The sequence below is a fragment of the Diadema antillarum genome, unplaced genomic scaffold, assembly GCF_040938485.1.
Source record: "Diadema antillarum isolate AM-2024a unplaced genomic scaffold, OU_Dant_1.0 seq00001715_RagTag, whole genome shotgun sequence".
In the NCBI taxonomy this organism is placed as follows: domain Eukaryota; kingdom Metazoa; phylum Echinodermata; class Echinoidea; order Diadematoida; family Diadematidae; genus Diadema; species Diadema antillarum.
Genome location: NW_027272404.1, coordinates 230,978 through 253,090, shown reverse-complemented (window position 1 = coordinate 253,090; position 22,113 = coordinate 230,978). Strand labels below are relative to the sequence as shown.

The 22,113-nt window shown below is 38.3% G+C and overlaps 1 protein-coding gene across 1 annotated transcript in view; it reads right to left on the bottom strand.

Annotated features, from left to right (window-relative positions):
• LOC139711858 (leucine-rich repeat-containing protein 61-like) overlaps nucleotides 1-22,113 on the bottom strand; it is a 111,487-nt gene that overhangs the window by 10,461 nt on the left and 78,913 nt on the right. Inside the window, exon 6 of the mRNA XM_071623710.1 lies at nucleotides 5,929-6,063. Coding sequence (XP_071479811.1) covers nucleotides 5,929-6,063 — 135 coding nt within the window. The remainder of the gene's footprint in view (nucleotides 1-5,928; nucleotides 6,064-22,113) is intronic.

Genomic DNA, 22,113 nt, shown 5'->3' with positions numbered 1-22,113 from the left:
GCCGTACAGAGCAGTAATGCTGCGAATCTGAGCGCAAGAACAATTAATTTTCAGAGTATGGCAATAGAAATTTCAGTAAAACAAATATAGCGACTTCCAGAAGGAAAATCATACATATTTCAACTCAGTCGGCACTGAAAAATCATGTCGACAGAATCATACAAATTCACACGCATATCTTTGCAGCAACGCACTTGAATTTAAATCGTAAAGTTGCATGCGATTTGGGGAATTTGCGTTTGATTTTTCAAATCAACTTTAAAACGTAAAGTGTCTGGAAACGGGCCCAGGTTTCCGATCCCGCGGTCTCAAAATCTCTCTAGAGGTTTGGGAATTGTGCGATGTCGTTCGTAATCCGCGCGAGATTTATGCATGAACTAAAACATTATTGTTGATGTCAGTAGGCATATTTTGGCAGCAAAATGAGTAAGATTTGGATAGCGATCCGCATCGTGATCCAAATCTTACTCTGTAAAGGGGAAATTAGTTTTAATTTATAAGTCGACAAAATGTCGACTTACGCGAAAGTCAACTTTTGCGTAAGTCGACGTGTTTTGCTCAGTCCTGATTATGTCAACTTACATGAGGTTGACTGTATCTATTGTGTGAACATTATTTGCTTCAGAATCGTCTCATATTCAAGTAATGTGCAGTTTAATGTTTGCAGGTTAGCATGCCTGTACAGTGATGGGGCGATCGTTAACGGCCCATTAAACATTAAACTGCACATTACTTGAATATGAGACCATTCTGAAGCAAATAATTTTCACACAATCAGAGATGCCACAGGGAGCTGTCCAAATTTCCTGAAAATCACATGCGAGGGAGCGAAGCGACCGAGGTGGAGGGGGGGTGGGTGTGGGAGGGGGGTGTCCCCGCTCCCACGGTAAGGACTTTTTGTTATTTTCAGAGTAGAATTATGGGTTCTGGTGCATATCTAAGAGGGGATTTTCACTATTTCTGTGCTTTATTGGTACTTTAGCCATGTTGTAATCAGCCAGTTGTAATCAACTACCTGCAATTGTTACCTGCAATATCGAAAATTTTAGAAAAAGTAGTTTACAAGCGTCTCCACTCGTTCATGATTGATAATGAAATATTAAATGCGAATCAGTTTGGTTTTAGGAAAGGATTTTCTACCGATTATGCTATAATTAAATCTGTTGATAATATTATTGATGCGCTTACTAAAAAGGAGCACATAATTGGAGTTTTTATGGATCTTAGTAAAGCGTTTGACACTATTGATCATGACATTTTACTTGAAAAATTACATAATTATGGTGTGAGAGGGACTACTCTGTCGTGGTTCAGAAGTTATTTAAGTCATCGAAACAATATGTTGCATTTAAATCCACTCACTCAACATATTCTAACGTGTCATGCGGTGTCCCTCAGGGATCTATCCTCGGGCCCCTACTCTTTTTGATTTATATTAATGATATTATTAACTCCTCTCCTCGTTTAAATTTCATCTTATTTGCAGACGACACCAATGTTTTTTATTCCCACAAGGACATTGTAACACTGGTCAGGGAGGTGAGACAAAAAGGAGTGGGCACTCTGCCCTGAGGGTTTTCCCTATCACTCAACACAGGATTACAAGGGATCAGTGCCCCAACGAACAAGCAAACGACCTCTTACGTAACGAGGTCAGTCTGATCGTTATCACTGCTGTTTGATGTTCGATCCTCGGGGCCGCGGTGATTTGGCCCTCTATCGTTAGGAGTATGGACAGGCCAGTTGACTTGTGTGTGTTCACAAGGACGTGTATGAGGGTTTTACATTCTTTATGCAGGCTCACACGGCATATACTCTTGGGACCTGCTAGTCTAAGAATTCAGCTCTCGATAGATACAAAAATCATGAAAATCGGCCAAGAAGAAGTTGAGTTTTGACAATGTAACTGTTTAACAATAGCCATTGTTTTGTTCTTGTCTTAATCAAATTACGATGCAATGTCAAGTGTAAATCCTGACTAGTGCTGACGAAATTCACCTGTAGATCAGCAGATGTTGGGGTTTTTCTTTAGTCTGATGTATCACTTCATTGTTCGCTCGTGTTGGTTCTCTTGTCATATTTTTTGGGAAACTTGCGTACATCCGCCAAGACATGTTTTTTCTGGTCCCACTAACATATTTTTGAGAGCAATTTTAGTTCTCCAGGGGATGAAAACACAATTTGAATGTTTTTTTTGTTATATGCTGGGGATATATTGAGGCAGGAGGGCTCGAATCTACAACAGAGTGGTCATGATGGAGACTACTATAGGACCTAATCTTGGTGAAATAACTTGCCTCCTTGCCTGGTGTATGGTGAAAACATGTGAGAGTTCAGTGAGAGCTGAACTATCTCACATGTCCTGTATCACTGTATGCCTGATAAGATATTCACCATGGCGCTTTTTTTGTCTGTCTCTCTGTTTTTGTTTTATTCTTATTTGAAAGCTGAATGGGTATTTTTATGATGGTTGTTGCTGTTGTGGTTGGTATTTTCTGTGCTAGCTTGGTGTTAAAATTATAATTATCATCAGACATTATTAGGGCCTGTGTTCCACTACTCAGCTGTTCATGTTTCCTTCATATTCTTACAATCAGTATATTATTATTGGTGCTGCTAATCATTATTATTAAATGTTTTTAAGTCTGTGTTAATTTGTTTCCATTTCATGTAAAAGTTATTTCACCATAATAGCATGCAAAGTACATTTGTTCCCAAGAAATCTTATAGTACATGGACATGTAAATGCACATAAATTATAATACCTTGAATACTAGCTGCAAAATTCAAAATGTGACAATGCAATCAGTTCACTGCACATCACAATGCACCAGTGTTGTTTGCAGGCACAGCAATGGGTAATGCACCAGTATACACCACCCACCAGTACCACGTGGAGTAATCCAGGTTCTGGCCAGGGAGGGGCGAGACCCACCAGCCTGTTGACAAGGATTGCGCATGTGCACTGTGCGGCCAAGCGGCAGTAATCTAGTTAGTGGAGTGGTCTCTTGGGGAATGCGGCTCCGAGGATGGTTCAAAAGACACTAATCCAGTGCCCACTCCTTTTCCTCTCACCTCCCTGCACTGGTTGATACATTAAATACGGAATTAAGCAACATCTCGAAATGGTTTAGAAGTAATAAGCTTTCATTGAATATTAATAAGACATGTTTTATACACTTTCATACGTTGCAATCCCAACCCACCCTTCCTCAAAGTATTTTTATTGATGATATAAACATTGCTGAGAAACATTCAACCAAGTTCCTAGGAGTGACCCTAGATAGCAATCTAACTTGGAATACTCATGTTCAGAATATTACAACAGCAATATCTAAAGCAACTGGTGTTTTATGAAGAATAAAATATTTAATTAATGATCAAACTTTAATTATGTTATATAACACTTTATTTTTACCATATGTAATGTACTGTAATATTGTATGGGGCAACAGTAGCAAAACAAAATTAAACACAATTTTTCTTCTCCAGAAAAAGGCTCTTCGTATATGCACACATTCAAATTTTTTGACTCACACTGATCCCATATTTTATCGCCTAAAAACTTTGAAGGCCCATGATATACATCTATACCTAACTGCCATATTTATGTATAAACACACTCGAAATTTATTACCATTTTTTCATAATACCCTAGTAACCAATGACCATATTCACTTATACCCTACCCGTCGTTCCCATGATTTTCATTTAAGTAATCCGAAGCTTTTACTTGCTCAAAAGTCGATTAGACATCAAGGTCCGGATACATGGAACACTCTTCCTGAGGAGTTGAAACAGTGTGCCTCCTTGTTTTCATTTAAAGCAAACTTAAAGAAGTACATTTTATTACAGTATACTTCAAATACGAACTAAAAACAAACAAATTATAAAACTAATGTTGGTCTCCCGATAGCAACAACGCATATCGTCCCCTCTTTCAGTAAACCAATTTTATTATTCTAAATTCCAGCCTTCTGCCATTGTGCACCTTCAAGCACCTTCAAGCACCTGCACACACATTCACCACCACCACCATCACACACTAGAGTTTATTTTCCCCTGCTACCTTCGCAGCAGAATTTACATTGTTACGAATCTAGTACGTCCTTATTTTTTCCTCGGGCCGGCCATCTTTTCAAGCAATGCTTATAATGGCGGCCCTCTGCATAATCGTTTCTTAACTATAAATGTTATTCTTATCACTGCTGCATAGACATGCATATTGTATATTATATTTCTTTCATATCGTTGTTTATGCAAGTCAAAAGACTGTGTTAAATTTATTTCATATATTTCCTACATGTTCATGATTATGTATCGTGGTTTATGCAAGTCAAACGACTCTGCGTTGAATTTACTTTGTATCATTTCCTGCATCTTCATGATTATGTAACTTATGTATATTGATTTGCAGAAAATAAAGTATCTATCAAACAAACTACACACGTGCTTCTAAAATAAACATAGTAGTACAGTAAAGCTAATTACATGTAATTCATTGATTCCAGCGCTGACACCTATCAGTATGTGAATATAGTATACTGTATAATAATTCACATACTGAATTACTGATATTTCTCATACTTGTCATCACTTCTCATTCACATACTGAATTTACTGATACTTCTCATTCACATACTGAATTACAATATGTAAATACCTATGTTAAGATGATCAGTTATATGCAGCATAGAAGACTGTTGTTTTGTTGTAATTTTATTGAAAAACATGTAGTTATTTTTAATTAATTTCCATTGCCCAATTTCACCATTCAAAAACTGTGACACGTGCGTGCACAACGCAATACGCCTTAACTATGCAGCACTGTGCATGGTGCCTACCAAGCATTCACATAAGAATTGTTTGCTCAGAATTCTTGACTTTGCTGTTATGGAACATTAATCAAACACATATCACATTAAAAGTAAGATTCTAACCTTTCATTTGAGACAAAGTTTGCTGAAAATGCATTCGGCTAGTCGAAGCGATTTATTTGGAAAACCTTGCGTGTCACGGCAAGATCAATTCATTTTGCTTCCATCAGTGACTCCCGGTGATCTTAGCCCGATTGGAGCCGGCTAGAAGAATGCAGGGAAACGTACGCCGCATGCGGCTCCTCCTCGCGGAAGGCCGCCGGGCACTATGGTCGCCTGTCTAGCTCTAGCTGCTTCGCGGTGTGCGGTGCGCGATTCACATGCTTTTCTATGGGAAAAAATCTCTGTTCTTTCAAGTTAACTGAAATAAGCGATTACTTTCGGTACTACAAGCCAATTTGAAGACCGCATATTTGAACAGGATAATACCGATCGTCGGTACTACCGCTCGTAATACGCATTATTACAGTAATCAATGCAATGACGACACTCATCAAATTGGCAAATGCTTTGAAAGAAAAACATTGTTGCTTTCATGCTGCATGTATTGCGTACGGAGGTCGCCGAGAGAGACGGAGAGAGCGAATAGGCGCATTATCTCAGTAGTTATTCACGCATTCCCGGAAAATCTAGAAATATGCATTTTTTGCCAGCTTGCCGGAAATTCCGGAAAGCATCCCTCTTTTTGGAAAAATCCGGAATTCCAGAAATTTCCGGAAATGTGGCATCTCTGTACAATAGATATATAATGTACTCTTAAATGAATCCCACAAGGATTGGAACACTCATCCCCCAGCATTTCCACTGATTAGTTACTAGCCATCTCCTTTAACTGCGCGTGGGATCCCCCCCCCCCCCGACAACTTGGATAAAGCATAAATCTTGAGATATCTTGTGGTTCTTATCATTGAGTAATCTGATAGCTAACTTGCAAGTGCGCCTACATGGTAATTGACTGTAAGCTTTTATCAAAGATAGCTTAACTTAAAGTTACGGAACTAAAATCTTTTACGTTCATTTTTTATTCAGTGGAATGTCTGCAATTACATACCTCGCAATTTGTTTTCTGCCTCTTCAATATTGGCACTTTTCTCGTCCTGTGTCACGTTGCTCTCCCAAAATCCTTCCGTGATCCATGCACTGGATATTTTTTTCCTTGTGTGATCTGCAGATGGCTCTTCTAACTCTGTTGATGAATTAACAAGCAAACAAGATATAAAGGTATACACGTCAACGAGTTTGGACTGCCTTTTTAAAATTTTTATTATTCAATTAGTTACAGTATGAGAACAGACAGAGTGAAACTATCATTACTTTATTGTACTTTCCAATAATGCATCTTCACATGCAATGCTTATGAAATGTATTAAATAAATGGAAACTAGAACTATCACTCATTGTGATTAATATACCCCCACCCACAACTGAGGAAATTAGCTCAACCAGGATTATTTTTTTTTTCCTTTTTAATGGAAAAAAAAAATGTTACCATGGCAATGCACTGTTCAACAGTGAATAAATGTATTGCTCACTGTTGGTCACATGTCCCATATCTCAAGTCAAGTGCTCAAAAACTGAGTGAGCAAGATAAATAAACTGATGATTTCTATGGTTTTCATTAAAAATTGTGCTACCATGGCAACACAATGTTGGACATTAAGAAAAAATGGAGTTTACACAACTTTATATATTATAGCATTGGATGTGCCAAATTTCAAGCCAAATTCTAAAAGGCTGAGGGGCTTAGTTGAATTCACAATATTAGTGTATCATTTTCATTCAAAATATACTGTTACCATGGAAATGCATTGATCAACAATATTAAAAGGTTACGTTTGCACATCTACATGCTATAGTGGTCACATGTGCCATATTTCAAGCCAAATGCTCAAAGACTGAGGGAGTTAACTGAATCCACAATATTTTTGCATGATTTTCATTCAAAATATGCTGTTACCATGGCAACACATTGATCAACAATGATGAAAGAATACATATGCACATCTATGTACTATAGCGGTCACATGTGCCAAATTTCAAGCTAAATGCTCAAAGACGGAGGTAGTTACCTGAATTCACATTATTTTTGAATGCATATTAGTGAAAAGATGCCGTTACCATGGCAATGCATTGTTCACCACTGACGAAAGATCAAGTTTGCACATCTACACGCTATAGTGGTCACATGTACCAAATTTCAAGCCAAATGCTCAAAGACTGGGGGCAGTGAGGTCCACGAGGGGTTTTAGCATGTCGCTGCGACATGCTAAAATTTTTGCGCGACATCCTTCAAAACTTGCGACATTCTAAGCGCCATGCCAAAAAAACTGTGACATGCTAAAAGTAACTAACTCGCAAATGACTTATAGGGTGCTCCTTGTTGAAAGGAGCAGCAGTTTACAAGAGCCAAAAGTTTATCCACAGTCACGGCACTGATCACGACACAATGCGGCTCAACAACTAGCTACAGTACTCGCACAACACCACATCACACACTTGCTCACTCACGTCTCCCTCACCAACCTGCTCACATGTACATGCCATGGGATTGCGCTCTGATTCGGGATCCACACACACAGCAATTTGTGTGAAGTAACACCTAGCCGGTGCAGCGGCACAGACAGCCGCCTGTATGCATGTGAGAGGGAGAGAGAGAACGGAAAGAGAGGGTCGGAGGCCGAGGGAGGCTGAGGAAGGCTGACACGTGCTCGCTTGTTGTCACGCTTGTTGTCGGGTTACGCAAAAACAAACGATATGAAATACATGCCCCCCTCCGCCAAAGGTTGTATTTTTTATCTATTTTTTTTTTTTTGCTGCTTTGGTTTGTTTGTTCGTTTGTCTGCCTGTCTGTCTTTCTATTCGCAAAATAATCAAAAGTTGGGAACAGATTAGGATGAAATTTCAGGAACAGTTGGTTGGTAAAATGGCGCAAGGAACAGATGATTAAATTTTGGTAGTGAGAAGGATTTATGATACCACTGGAATTCAACGTCAGGATATCCAGGATTTTTTCTTAGACTTTGTTTCGTATATTTGAAAGGATTTGTATCAATTCTTTAGGAAGCTTGCCATTGGCAATAGCAATTACACAAAATTAGATGCGTTCAAAGCATTGCCACAGAGAGAAAATTACCTCCATCTTTCGTTAAAAAAAATCAAAAACAAAAACGAACGATGGAGTAAGCAAATGCAAATTGTTTAATCTTTTTTTTTTTTGGTAGATTCAGCGGGTTATTTTTTTTTATCTAAAAAGCCATGCGTTTCATTTGAACCTTTAGTAAGTTAGATTTTACTCGAGCGCCGAAGTTGAATTTATTCCAAGGATCTCGTCGCAATACCGAGTTTCCAATGTGTATTTATTTTCGCGTAGCTTTCGGTGTTGCAAAATTTTGCTAGGGCCTAAGCTTACTACTAAACTTATTTCTGTCGTTTCTCACACCTCGTTTGGTACGATTTCTTCCATTTTATATCACTTTATCCGTTCCCTTTATACTTTGAAGTAAACGTATATAATTCCGTGTCTCGCACTGTTATTTTTGTAACGGCGATTTCTCCGCTTCGCTGCAATACTTTTTTTCGAATCGAAGCGACGGAGCTCGGAGTTTGATCCCAGCAGCCGCTTTGATGTGCTGTTTAATTGTATTTTCTAAATAAAAATGTTTGTGTTGTTGGGAGGTGTTGATACTTTGTATTTGTTATTTATTTTCCTAGGTATTTATCTCGAGGGATTATGCATGTTTCTTAATGTTGATAGGAAAAGGCTAAAATGATCTTGAGTGATGTCTGATGGTGATGTTAACTACGCTGGTGACTGGTGTAAAAAGACGGCTTCCTGTGAATGCTGAGCGTACGTGACGTTTGTTTATTTCCCTTTCCCTCTTACTCTTCTTTCCCCCTTACTCTTCTTTCCCCTCTCAAGAATGATAAAAAAAAAGAAATTACATACACCTCACAACAAAAAGAACCATGTGCTATAGCAACCTTCATATATTATAAGTTAAATCTAAATGTTCAATATCAGCAAAGAACAAGGGGAAAGCACGAATGACAATAAATAAAAGCGAAGAGATCGTGTATGCAGTCTCTTCGGCTCGAAGAAACTTGACACACCACCCCTCTCCCTTGTGGAAATTTCCACAAAAGCAGATGCCACACCCAGGTGCGTGCCAGACGAAAGAATGCGCGCACTGGAATAAACAGCGTGTAAATATCCTGGAAATATCGATCGAAGAACCAGCTCATTAGTTGAATTAAAGGAATCATTGCAAAGATATCATGATTCTACTTCTATAGCCTTTCTTTTAGCGCGTAGTAGGAAACATCGAACAGTCGATTATAGCGTACTTGATCGAATATCTAATGTTCCCTGAACAATAAAAAAAGGATTGATTATTCAGTCAATTAAAAATGCAATCACAGAAATACATGAATTAAAGGTCTCATATGCCCAGACAAATTCACTACGAGTAGGTCCAATGAGATGCAGTCATCACCTGGTTAGACAGTAAAATACAACGTGTAATGACAATTAATTCCAGTTCACGCTCATCAAAACTGCTTATTACTTTTCAAAGTTTTGGCTATCAACATTCGTTCATGGGTGTATTTTGTTTGTTTGTTTGTTTTGTGTGTTTTCCCCTCGTGAAAGGCGTAATGATTTCTTCATATCGAACGTAAGCTGCATAGCATGTTTACCGTAAACAAGCCATTCAGCTCAGCTCAGCTATGGCGCATTCGATCCATCGAACTTGCAGTAACCTCTTACAGGCAGGATCGAGCACATGGCGTATTCCTTTAAACTTGAAAGTGAAGCCAAGTGTTTGCATCGGCGCTTCCACACACAGGCGGCATTTTGCGATCATCGTTATAGCAGAATTTCCGATTCCAGTCAGGGGAAAAGGAATTGGAATACTTCGGAAAATACTGATATTTAAAATCCAATAAAATAAAAAAGCCTGAAAACAACGCATGATTATGTTCAAATAGTAAACAATAATTGGAAACACAGAACAGAGTTTTGCATCCGTTCACACAGAAGCTCTCATGAGAAGATGAAAGCATTCCCCGTCCCCTGCTAGATAGTGGAAGCTTCCACAATCAGCTGAGCAAGTTTTTGGAGGTACATACAGTTGTACTTGCACTTGTACACATTCATTGCGAGAAAGCAATCAATCAACGCTGAACATTGCGTAGTTTGGCATCTTTATCGTGCTGGTGACCAGCTCGATGCTTCGGCATGTGTCATAACGTTAGGTTTAGAGCCTGTAGGCCTCATAAGTCGACGAGTTTAATTCAAAGTAGCAAAAAAAAAAAAAGGGAGATTGAAAAAATATGAATTCTGGTGGAAAAATATGAATTTTGGAGCTGCTGAGTACTAATTTGTGCTTCCAAAGGTTGGCAGCTCTGTACTTTGGAACTTTAATTTCTCTCTGACACAATGTACACCTTTCAAGAAAGAAAATTAAGTGAAATATTGATGAAAGGCTTATTGTGGATAGAATTACCCAGATCTGAGTTTTTGTTAAATGTCATTCAAGTTAACTAAACGTCTGTTTACCAGTAGGCTGCAAAAGTGCAGTTCTCACTTTTCTACACTCATCTCATCTACTTTGTGAGTACACAGTTATCTTGGCATTTCAATATGAAACTGAAAGTAAATAATATTATAAACAGTCAGTGTGCTGTACTGTAGTACAAGTTCAAGATGTCCTTTTCATATATCATAGCATCCCCATTGAGGAGTATATCTATTTAAAATATATTCAAAAGGTCTTATGAGTAAGGAGTATAGGACGATATATTAACATTTCAAGAACAATTTAAAATCTTATGTCATAATCAAACAATTAACATAATTTTTCAAATATTAATGATTTTTATCCTGGCATTGCAGAGTCATCATGGTGATCAAAGTGTTCAAAATAAGGCTAAGATAGCACCAGAGAGCATCTAGAATCCCAGAGCTTCCAGGGCCCTCAAGCGGGCCCTGGACCCCGGCCGCAAGGGACTTCGCGCACATACTTTCACGCGCAAGATCACTTTTTCCCCCTGCAACATGCTAAAATTTCAAGTTGTGGACCACCCTGAGGGGGAGTTACCTGAATACACAATATTTTTGTATGATTTTCATTCAAAATATGCCGTTACCATGGCAACACATTGATCACCACTGACGAAAGATTGTTTACACATCTAAAATGTACGTACCACAGTGGTCAGGTGTGCCAAATTTCAAGCTAAATGCTCAAAGACTAAGGGAGTTAGCTGAATCCACAATATTTCTGTATGCTTTTTGGTTAAAAAAACTGTTTCCATGGCAACGCATTGCTCACCACTGATGAAAGATATAAGTTTGCACATCTATATACTACAGTGGTCATGTGTGCCAAATTTCAAGTCAAATGCTCTAAGACTGAGGGAGTTAACTGAATCCAAAATATTTTTGTATGATTTTTCATTCAAACTATGCTGTTACCATGGCAATGCATTGATCAACAATGACAAAAGAGTAAGTATGCACATCTATGTACCATAGTGGTCACATGTGCCAATTTTCAAGCCAAATGCTTAAAAACTGAAGGAATTCGGTTAATCCACACATTTTTGTACGATTGGTTAAAAAAATGCTGTTACCATGGCAACAGATTTATAAACGCACATATCAAAGGTGTTTTGCACAACTATGCGTTACATTGATCGCATATCCCAAATTCAAACTGAATTGCTACAAAACTGCGAGAGTACTTCGATCCACAACATTTTGTAAGATTTTTTTGAAAATCTGCCATTGCCATGGCAACGCATTACTAAATACTCATGAAAAAGGTGTCTTGCACATCTGTCTGTGATAGCAGTCACACATGCCCAATTTGAAGTTAATTGCTGAAAAAATGAGAAAGTAGCTCGATCCACAAGATTTTACGAAAATTTGCCGTTGCCATGGCAACTCATGCAATACTAATGAAAAGGTGTCTTGCACATCTTTCTTTGATAGCAGTCACACATGCTAATTTGGGGTTAATCGCTCAAAAAATGAGTAGTTCAATCCACAAGTTTTTATGAAAATATGCCGTTGCCATGGCGACGCATTATGCGATACTAACGAAAAAGGTATCTCGCACAACTACCATTCATAGTGGTCACACATGCCAAATTTGGGGTCAATTGCTCAAAAAATGAGAGAGGAGTTCGATCCACAAGATTTTGTAAGATTTTTTTTAAATTTGCCATTGCCATGGCAACTCATGCAATACTAATGAAAAAGGTGTCTTGCACATCTTCCTTTGATAGCAGTCACACATGCTAAATTTGGTGTTAATTGCTCAAAAAATGAGAGTAGTTCGATCCACAAGTTTTTATGAAAATGTGCCATTGCCATGGCAACGCATTATACGATACTAACGAAGAAGGTGTCTTGCACATCTACCTTTGGTAGCGGTCACACATGCCAAATTTGGGGTCAATTGCTAAAAAAATGAGAGAGGAGTTCGATCCACAAGACTTTGCAAAGGCGCGACGGCCTGACCGACCGGCCACCCGACCTCAGAGTGATTCCTATATACCCCCCCCCCCCCCACACACAAACACTATGTGTGTAGAGAGTAAACAAGGTATTTTTTCTAGACAGTAAACTTCATGATTGTAAACTACAGCTGTATTGGCTTCTACGAAGTACAATGTACAAATAACCACCTCATCGTGTCCATCACTGCTACAGTATCCGCAGAAATGTTATCTTTCAAAGGATAACTATGAAGGACACAGACATTGATGACAATAAATCAACTGCCGTTGACTTCAAATATCTCTTTTTAATATGAAAAAAACTTCTGACCAGCTATCTCATTATGAACTACAAATGTCGCTATGGCGACTGGTATGCCTCCGCCATAATGCATGGTTCTCCTAATAGGTGTATAATACAATGACTTCACAATGTGTAATGATAGTTTCACATAACTGGCAAAATATTGAAATGACAGGTTTGTCACATGTGTTAAATGTTCATTTTCCTTGAACTAGGTTTGCTATATTGTATGAGAGTGCAGGTACATGTATTTGGGGATGCAAGGATTTTTACTTGACTTTTGACCCTTTTACAAGTTTATGCACTGAGTAATTTTCAAGGTATGAAGAAATGTGTAATTACCTCCGCCAAGGGGGGAGGTTATGTTTTCGCTACTGTTGGTTCGTTCGTTCGTTCGTTTGTCCGTGCGCAAAATAACTCAAAAAGTAGTGAACGGATTGGGATGAAACTAGCAGGAAAGGTTGAGAATGACACAAGTACCAAACGATTAACTTGTGGTAGTGATCCGAGAATTTTGGGGGAATTTATGAAGGATTTTTGATATTTTAGCAGGTAGGGTCAATGAACTTGCGAGTTCAGGCTGCGCGCATTTGAGGTTTGCATGCGTGCACTAAGGTGCGTGCTCTAGTTTCTGTTAGGGCGAGGCGCGCCGTGCAGCTGAGGGTTTATGACGTAACAGAGGCTTCTATATTGGGATTCGGGCGACTACGCACACAATGCAGTACATATGGGTGGAAATAATAGAACAAGATCAGTGGTGGAAATAGCTGCATGCTTGGCGGAGGTCTGCGCTCTCAGAGTGCTTTTCTAGTTTCAGTATAAAATAGAAAAATTGTTGCATTTTAATAAATGTATTTATTAAGTTTCAAGAAAAAACTTGCAAGCATTGCATATATATGAGGGAATGGTGAAATTTTGAGGGTTGACTCTGACCTTTGACCCATGACCTTCTAAATTCATTAAATAATCCCTGCCAGTTATCAAATGCATATGTACCAAGTTCCATGTAGATGCCTCAAGTGAACCATTTGCGAGATATGGCAAAAGGTAAATTTTAGCTTTTTCACCTGATCTTTGACCTCATGACCTGAAACTCTCTCTGGAGAATCTTTGTTCAGTAGTACATGTCTACAACTAAATTTAAAGAAAATACCTTCAGGCATTGCATAGATAGGGGGAAATAGCAATATTTTTAGCATTTGACCTTGACCTTTGACCTTTTTGCCCAATTTCACCCAAAAACTAATTACTTATTCATCCTTATACATCAATCCTTGGACTAAGTTTGTGAAATTTGCTTGATCCAGTATTGAGTTATCTCGTAAACAGATAAATTTCAGGATTTGACCTTGGATCTTTGGCCTTTGGCCTCTGGCCGATTTCACCCAAAATCTTAGGGCCCGATCACACTGCCCGAAAAGTCGCATAAATGCATGAATCACGTCAGAAGAATTTGAGCCTTACGCAATACATGCGCAATCGTGCATGTATTGCGTAAGGCTCAAATTTTTTACGTGGTCATGCATTTACGCGACTTTGGGCAGTGTGATTGGGCCTTGGCCAGGTTATTGAGCAGCTCTCCGCAAAACTCGGCTTCGCGTAAAAGTTACGCACAGTATTTTGCCGTTTGAAGTAATTTTTTCGCTAGTTTGCGTCGTTCTTACGCAGACAATGCGTGAAATATGAGTGAAACATCAGTGATCGTTCGCGAAAATGTTGCCGCTATCGCATTCATGCGCAAATAATGCGCGATTCATACGCAGTTCATTAGTGATAATGCACAGATTATGCATGGTTTACTGCAGACCTCAGTCGTCACGCACAACCACGTATTCGCCCTATTTGGGGCCTTTGCATGCCTATGCGCTGAAAGTGCGTGGTCTGTTAGCGATTTTTGTGTGATCTTTCCGTAGTTCTTGCGCAATTCATCGGTGATTTTCATCGCATAAATCAGCGAAAATTCTTAACAGACAAGCACGTACAACAAAATTTCTTGCGTGATTCATACGTTTACGCAACTTCTGGGCAGTGTGACCGAGCCTTAATCAAGTAATTGCCCCATCATACTTTATACTAGGACCAAATTTGGTAAAATTCCACTCAATATTATTCAAGTTATGAATGGGGACGGACGTACAGATGTACGGACGGACAGACTCACAACCCGAAAACATAATGCCTCTGGCCCCCTTCGGGCAGAGGCATAAAAAAAAAAAATGATTATGAACAGAAAACAAGAGACCCTGGGTATCGCAAGTTCACCTTCTACATACATATTTTTGCAGACTACTACAGACAGTGACACCCCATTGTAACAAGTCTGTGGGACCGCCGATGTTACCTCATTATAACCGGTACCTTGTTTTAACTGTACGCATTAAAAACAAGGAAAAACATAAACACAAGATATATGGTCAGTTTTACAGTAAAGGGTGTAACTTTGATGTGGCAAGGGTATAAATTTATGTTTCCATTTTTATCTTTGCCTTTATTTTATACAGGAATGTCTATATTTTCAATATTTTGTCATTCCAGAGCTTAATTCTTAGGCTCAATATGAACTAGAAATGTCGCTATGGCGACTGATGCCTCCGCCATAATGCACGATTCTCCCAACAGGTGTATAGTACAATGTCTTCACAATGTGTGATCCATGACAGTTTCACATAACTGGCAAAATATTGATATGACAGGTTTGTCAGAAATGACTTGAATGTTCACTTTCCTTGAACTGGGTTTGCTATAACTGTCGAAGAGTGCAGGTACACATATTTGGGGAATTGAGAATTTTTACTTGAATTCTGACGGACCCTTTTATAAGTTTATGCATTGAGTAATTTCCAAGGTATGAAGAAAGAATGTAATTGCAGTACAAAATAGTTTTTTTTTTTTTTTTTTTTTTTTTTTTTTTGGGGGGGGGGGGGCATTGAAACCTGGCCTTTGACCCTTAACCTTTGACCTTTGACATTCTGGCTGGAAATTTCCTGGAGAATCTCCATCAGGTAATGCATGTATATATTAAGTTTGAAAACTAATAATGCAAGCATTTCATATACTAGTGTATGAGGGAAATAGTAAAAATATTGAGGAGTTGACCTTGACCTTTGACCCCATGACTATTGACCTATGACCCGTAAATTCCCTAGATAATCTCTGCCAGTCAGTACATGCGTATGTACCAAGTTCCATGAAGATACATTGAACCATTTGTGAGAGAAGTGATATTACATTTTCACCTAACCGTTGACCTTTTGATCTTTGACCTTATGACATGAAACTCTCTCTGGAGAATCTTTATGCAGTAGTACATGTCTACACCAAGTTTCAAGAAAATACCTTAGGGCATTGCATAGATATTGGGGGAATAGCAACATTTTTAGCATTTGACCTTGACCTTTTGACCTTTGACCTCTTGTCAATGTCACTAAAATCTACTCAACTAATTGCCCCATCATATATCATCCTTGGACCAAGTTTGGTGAAAGCTGCTTCCTCCAGTTTTGAGTTATCACGTAAACAGATAAATTTCAGGATTTGACCTTGATCTTTGACCTTTGACCTTAGTCCGATTTCACTAAAAAACTAATCAAGTAATTGTCCCATCATACATCATCCTCCGACAAAGTTTGGTGAAATCTGCTCAATCCAGTCTTGAGTTATCGCGTAAACGGATACAATTTCATGATTTGACCTTGACCTTTGACCTTTGGCGGATTTCACCCAAAATCTAATCAACTAGTTGCCCCATCATACTTCATACTTGGACCAAGTTTGGTAGAATTCAAGTCAACATTACTTAAGTTATCGCATAAACGAAAGCGGACGGACGTACGGACGTACGGACGTACGGACGTACAGACGTACGTACGGACGGACGGACAACCCGAAAACATAATGCCTCCGGCACCACTTCGTGGCGGAGGCATAAAAATGAAGTAACTATTATGGAATTTTAGATGAATTTAGGTAAAAACAACATGAATGTTTTGGTCACCCACAGCAACCAAGTGAAGATAAATGGTGGATGTAATGCAACTTTTCATTTGCTGTGAACATATATTTGAAATATCAAAACACTTTTCCCCCGACAGATATTCGCTCTTGCAATTATTTGGATGTGAACTTCAAATTCCAAGGTAAAAATGGCACCTGACCAACTATTTTTAAGTTAAAAGAATGTTCTAGAAGCAAGAGCCGCTTTAAACATAGCCCCAAATTATCCCTTGGTAACAAACATTTATCAATTCAAATCCCAAAGAAATTCGATTATTTTAACAAAGTTGAAATTTTCAGATTTGTGTGTTTCGGAGGCTTCAGTTAACAAACTATGTGTTTCGGAGGCTTCAAAACTGTTAACAGAAAGTTCTAGTCCTGTATTCACTTAAAAAAATAAAACTACAGTAAGCAACTATCCCCATATGCTAGAAGAACAACAGGGCATCAATAAAATGTGAATAACAGTATACAGATGTACATTTTATGGCAGTGCATAATGTTTACTCTTCATACTTATTATTATTAGGAAATAGGCTTCTACAAAAGTGAATAACAAACTGTGTACACTTTGAGCGATGCTCAGTTCGAATTTATGACATTACATGTGGCAATATGATTCTAAAGGAAACTGCAACAGTAGCAATAAAGGTACACTGATTAGGAACACCTTTTTGTGGCGGCTTAAAGTTAGCAGCAACACATGTGTCGGAGACTTCAGCATAACTGTTAACATGCAAAAATGGTCCATTTTAATGTGATATGAAGTACATTAATGCAGCTCATTGTTTCTAAATAACCAACAATGTTGTAACATGTAAAATAGTATGTATTTGTATGCAGAAAAAAAAGACTTTCCAACATATGTTAAGAGACAAAGAAAAATATAATTTCAAATCTTTATGCTCAGTTGTATATTTGCATACTATGTGTATCCATGACTTTGGCAATGCAGAACATGAGCAGGCTACACGCATGTACAGCTGTATGCATTTTTCAAACTTTTCACCATAATGCACAAAGAATCACTTTCAATGAGTTAGAACTGCAGCTAGACTAGGACAGTTTGTGGGATGTATATTGACATAAACCATCCATCATAATTGTAGATATATACATGTATGTTAAATCAATTTCAGCTGTTGATGAGAATGGTATACAAAATAGACTATGTGATGGCATGATGGTTAGATTACAACATAGCGTTGTAAAATATAACAAGGGGAAAACAGGCTTTAATGATCATGGTCATAGAACAGCAATCTTAAACACCGATCAGCCATTCCATGGAAGGATCATCATCAAACTGAAAAAACGGAGTTGGAATAATCAATATATGCGTGATATTATCATGGAGATAGAAATTGAAATTTATGGTCAAGATCCCATTCATGTTGTTGAATCGCCTGTTGAAAAGATACATACCCTACCCATGACTGTCTACAAATTTTTAATTAATGTTGACGAAATGTATAGTTCCCTATATGTGATAGTTAGAATTTTGCTTTCTTTTTCTATGGTATACAAGTCAACTCTGTTTCATATCGTTTTCTCTTTTGTTTTTTATGCTTCAAAGGCTTCTTTTTTTATAGTTATTGTACAGTGTGTGTGACTCCTGTGACAGCTAGGAGGCCTGTTTTTGAAGGTAACACATTGAGAAATTGCTAACAGAACTTTTACTGTTTCTAAAAATGACAACCTTTTAGCAAAAGCAGATTAAAAAGCAGCAAATGTGTTTGAATATCTAAGTTTGTTTTAGAATATAAACCCACAGACTACAGTTTTAACCCTTTGAATTTCAAAATATAGTTTTCAGAAGTTGTAACTTTTTCCAGAAAAGCCAGGACTAAACAGATTATAAAGATTTCAATCATTTCAATATTGTTCTTCATGAACATAACCTCTCCAGTCACCCCACCCATGTAAACTACACGTACCCCATGGCAACAGGCTATCTATAAGTAGAGGTCTATATGTCATAAACAATCCTATCCCAACCATTACCGTCCATAATGATTATACTGCACTGAATGGTCATTTTTAGGGTACATATGTGACTGTCAAAACAAAACGCATCAATACCTGGACCTGACTATGCTCCCCAAGGTGGCTACTCATAAGGTGACTCACATGGGAAAAAATCTTTGAGATCTGTAAATCTATGTGTTCAGGGTGGGCCAAAAGGCTAAAAATTAAAAGTTACATCCTTTACCGTAAAACTGACCATATATACCAATAAATCAAACTTGAGAGAAGTCTCTGCATTATTACACAAGTATGGATCATTATTATTGACGGAGAATAAAAAAGAATTATTTGTGAATTGATGGAACAAAAAAATAGGGGTTGAAATGCATTCTTTATTTTCCTTCCGAAAATCTCTTTGCAAAAGTATCGTAAATGCATTCTTGAGAGGTACTCGGCAGGGTGATATTCATGGTTTTTCTACACCTATCTCTTCCTCATGTATTGAACAATTCTGAAAGAAGGCCATTTTTGATCATGAAATATAGTGAAAAATGATAATGAACAAAATAAGTTGTAGAAAAAGCATCTGTTAAAATTTTTCTACACACCAGCACAAAAACAGCAGCATGCATGCTATGTTTACCGTAACATGATGAGTATTTTAGGCTGTTGGTGCCCAGTGGGACTGCGATGATTTCATGAATTATTTCGGCTGTAACCTTATAGGTATACATAAGGTTTGCGCTCAAAAGGATTGAAAATGCATTCTTTATTTTCTTCCGAAATCTCTTTGCATTTTTTACATCCATTCTTGGACAGATACGTGACAGGATTAAATTTGGAAGATCGTGATCCTTTTTACGCATATCTCTTCCTCATAGAGCACTCTGAAAGAATAAAATCTTCATTGTGAAATGCAGTGTTAAATGATAATGAACAAAGCCATATCCATTAAAACTGTTAAATGCGTGTGTTGTTGTTTTTTAAAACCGTTACATGCGTGTGTTGTTTTTTTTTAAAACCGGCTCAAGTAGATTAACATGCATTACTCAACTTTTTAATGCTATTATGAACCGAGGGGGGGGGGGGGGGGGGGGGGGGGGGGTCACAATGATTTCGTTATTTGGCTTCAATTTCTTATGTACTATACACACTAGTATTATGTTTACTACCCAGCAAAACAACTGGAAGTTCAAACTAAAAATGGAAAGGATATAATGATGAGCTGCACAAGCATTCCAAAAACTTTTTTTTTCCATTTTTGGCCACAAGTGTCATTACATGAGAAGTTTTTGAATGCATATTTTTTTTCACTTTGCAATGTGGTTTTAACGGATATCATGCACGTGTATTTCGAGAAAAAAAAATCAAATGATCATCATCATTGAAACAATGGAAAGAACGATTCTCAGTTACAATTCGTCACTGGTGATGGGGGATAAAGAAGGATAACGGCAGGACTGAACCTAGCATGTTTGTTTCCGATGTCTTCCCGCTTCATGTACAGAGAGACGGCATGGGGATCGTAAACATCTATAGTGCACATTACCGTGTCCAGCACAGACTCTGCAGAACGGGAAAGTGACATTACTGTTTTTCTAACTCCCAGAGTTAATTGACCCCTCCTATGACCTTTGATCTTGTGGTGACCTTCAACTCCCCAAGGGACATTTACCAGCCAAGTTTGGTCACAAATGGACATAGGGATCAAAAGTTAGGAGCCATAATCGTAACGCCTCGTAAAAACAGAACATTGGGCCCTAAAAGTTTGTTGACCCCTGTCTGTGACCTTCAACTCCCCAAGGGACATTTACCAGCCAAGTTTGGTCACAAATGGACATAGGGATCAAAAGTTAGGAGCCATAATCGTAACGCCTCGTAAAAACAGAACATTGGGCCCTAAAAGTTTGTTGACCCCTGTCTGTGACCTTTGACCTTGTGGTGACCATCAAATCCCCAAGAGACATCTACTATCCAAGTTTGGCCACAAACGGACATATACATCAAAAGTTATGAGCCATAATCGAAACGTGCCGTAAAAACTTTAAGATACATGTACTGGTACCTTGAACTATTTGTGAGATATGGAGAAAAAAGTGACATTGTAACATTTTCACTTGACCTTTGACCTAACGACCCAAAACTATCTCTGGAGAATCTTTATTTGGTAGTTCCAGCCCCGGCGATACGGTGCAATTAACTCACTGATAAGAGGCCAAAGCTTTGGAATTCGTAACGGTCATCGAGCACTGTGCGGACAGAAAGGAAAAAAAAAAATCTCGAGAGTTCACCTCCTATCTCCCTTACAAAACGTATTTTAGTACCAAATCTCTTGAAACTTCACACATATATCTAATATGGATATATCATCCTTCATATGATTTTTGGGCGAAAATGCTGATTTATCTTTCGAGATATGTGTGTTTTTCTGTTTGAGTCGACCGTGGGAAAGGGTTACGATTTTTTCTGGACATAAGTCTTCACTGCATGAATATGCATTGATTAACATATTGCTAGTCTGTATACACCAGACTCACTACCTGCAAAGTTTCTTGTTTTCACATAATAGTATAGTAGGTGAAAATCAAAGCAAAAAGACAACCGAATTTAAGAGAAAAAATACTGGACATACACAACTAGATCATCCTCCTGCACATGCATTCTCTACTGGTCAGTGCACACTTAGCCAATCAGCGGTGTCAGGTTCAGCGCAATGTGACAGGGTTCAGTTTTCGGTCCACAGGGTGGTGAGTGGGCAAGAGAGGAACCCTGCAATGTGCTTCAACTGTTTCAGGCAGCACAAAAACTGACACATCGGACTGCATACTGCTTACGTTATAGATGGCTTTTGCATGGGTCACAAGTGACAGTGATCTCCATTTTTTTCTGGACATATCCATGCGCCAAATGATACAGAAAAAATATTCAGAACACAGTACCAGTATGGATACTACCACAAGTCATATACCAAAGTTTCATTTTGGGGCAATGAAGGAAAATGTGAAAAAATAACACTTGTTTTGAGACCAAATTTTCTGTTTTTGATGCTAAGTTTTGATGTTATTTTCACAGGTTTATCCTCAATAAAACCCCAAATAACTAACATTGGGAGTTAGAGAATAGTTTTTCCTTTGATTTGCTGTATAGATTTAATCAGTTGATGGCTTCTGAAGTGAGATATTGCGTTTGTCCAGCAACACTTCCCCAGCAGTTTTGCGTACACAAGCTGTCTACTTTATGCGAATGAGGCTTCAAGGTCATATGCTTTTGCCAAGTTAATTGCACCGTATCGCCGCGCCTGGTTCATGCATACACTAAGTTTCAAGAAAATACCTTCTTGCATTGCATAGATATGGGGGAAATAGTGAAATTTTTAGCATTTGACCTTGATCTTTTGACCTTTGACCTTAAGCATGTGCGCCCAAAAGTTGATAGGCACAACTTCGCCCACTCATACATATACATGCC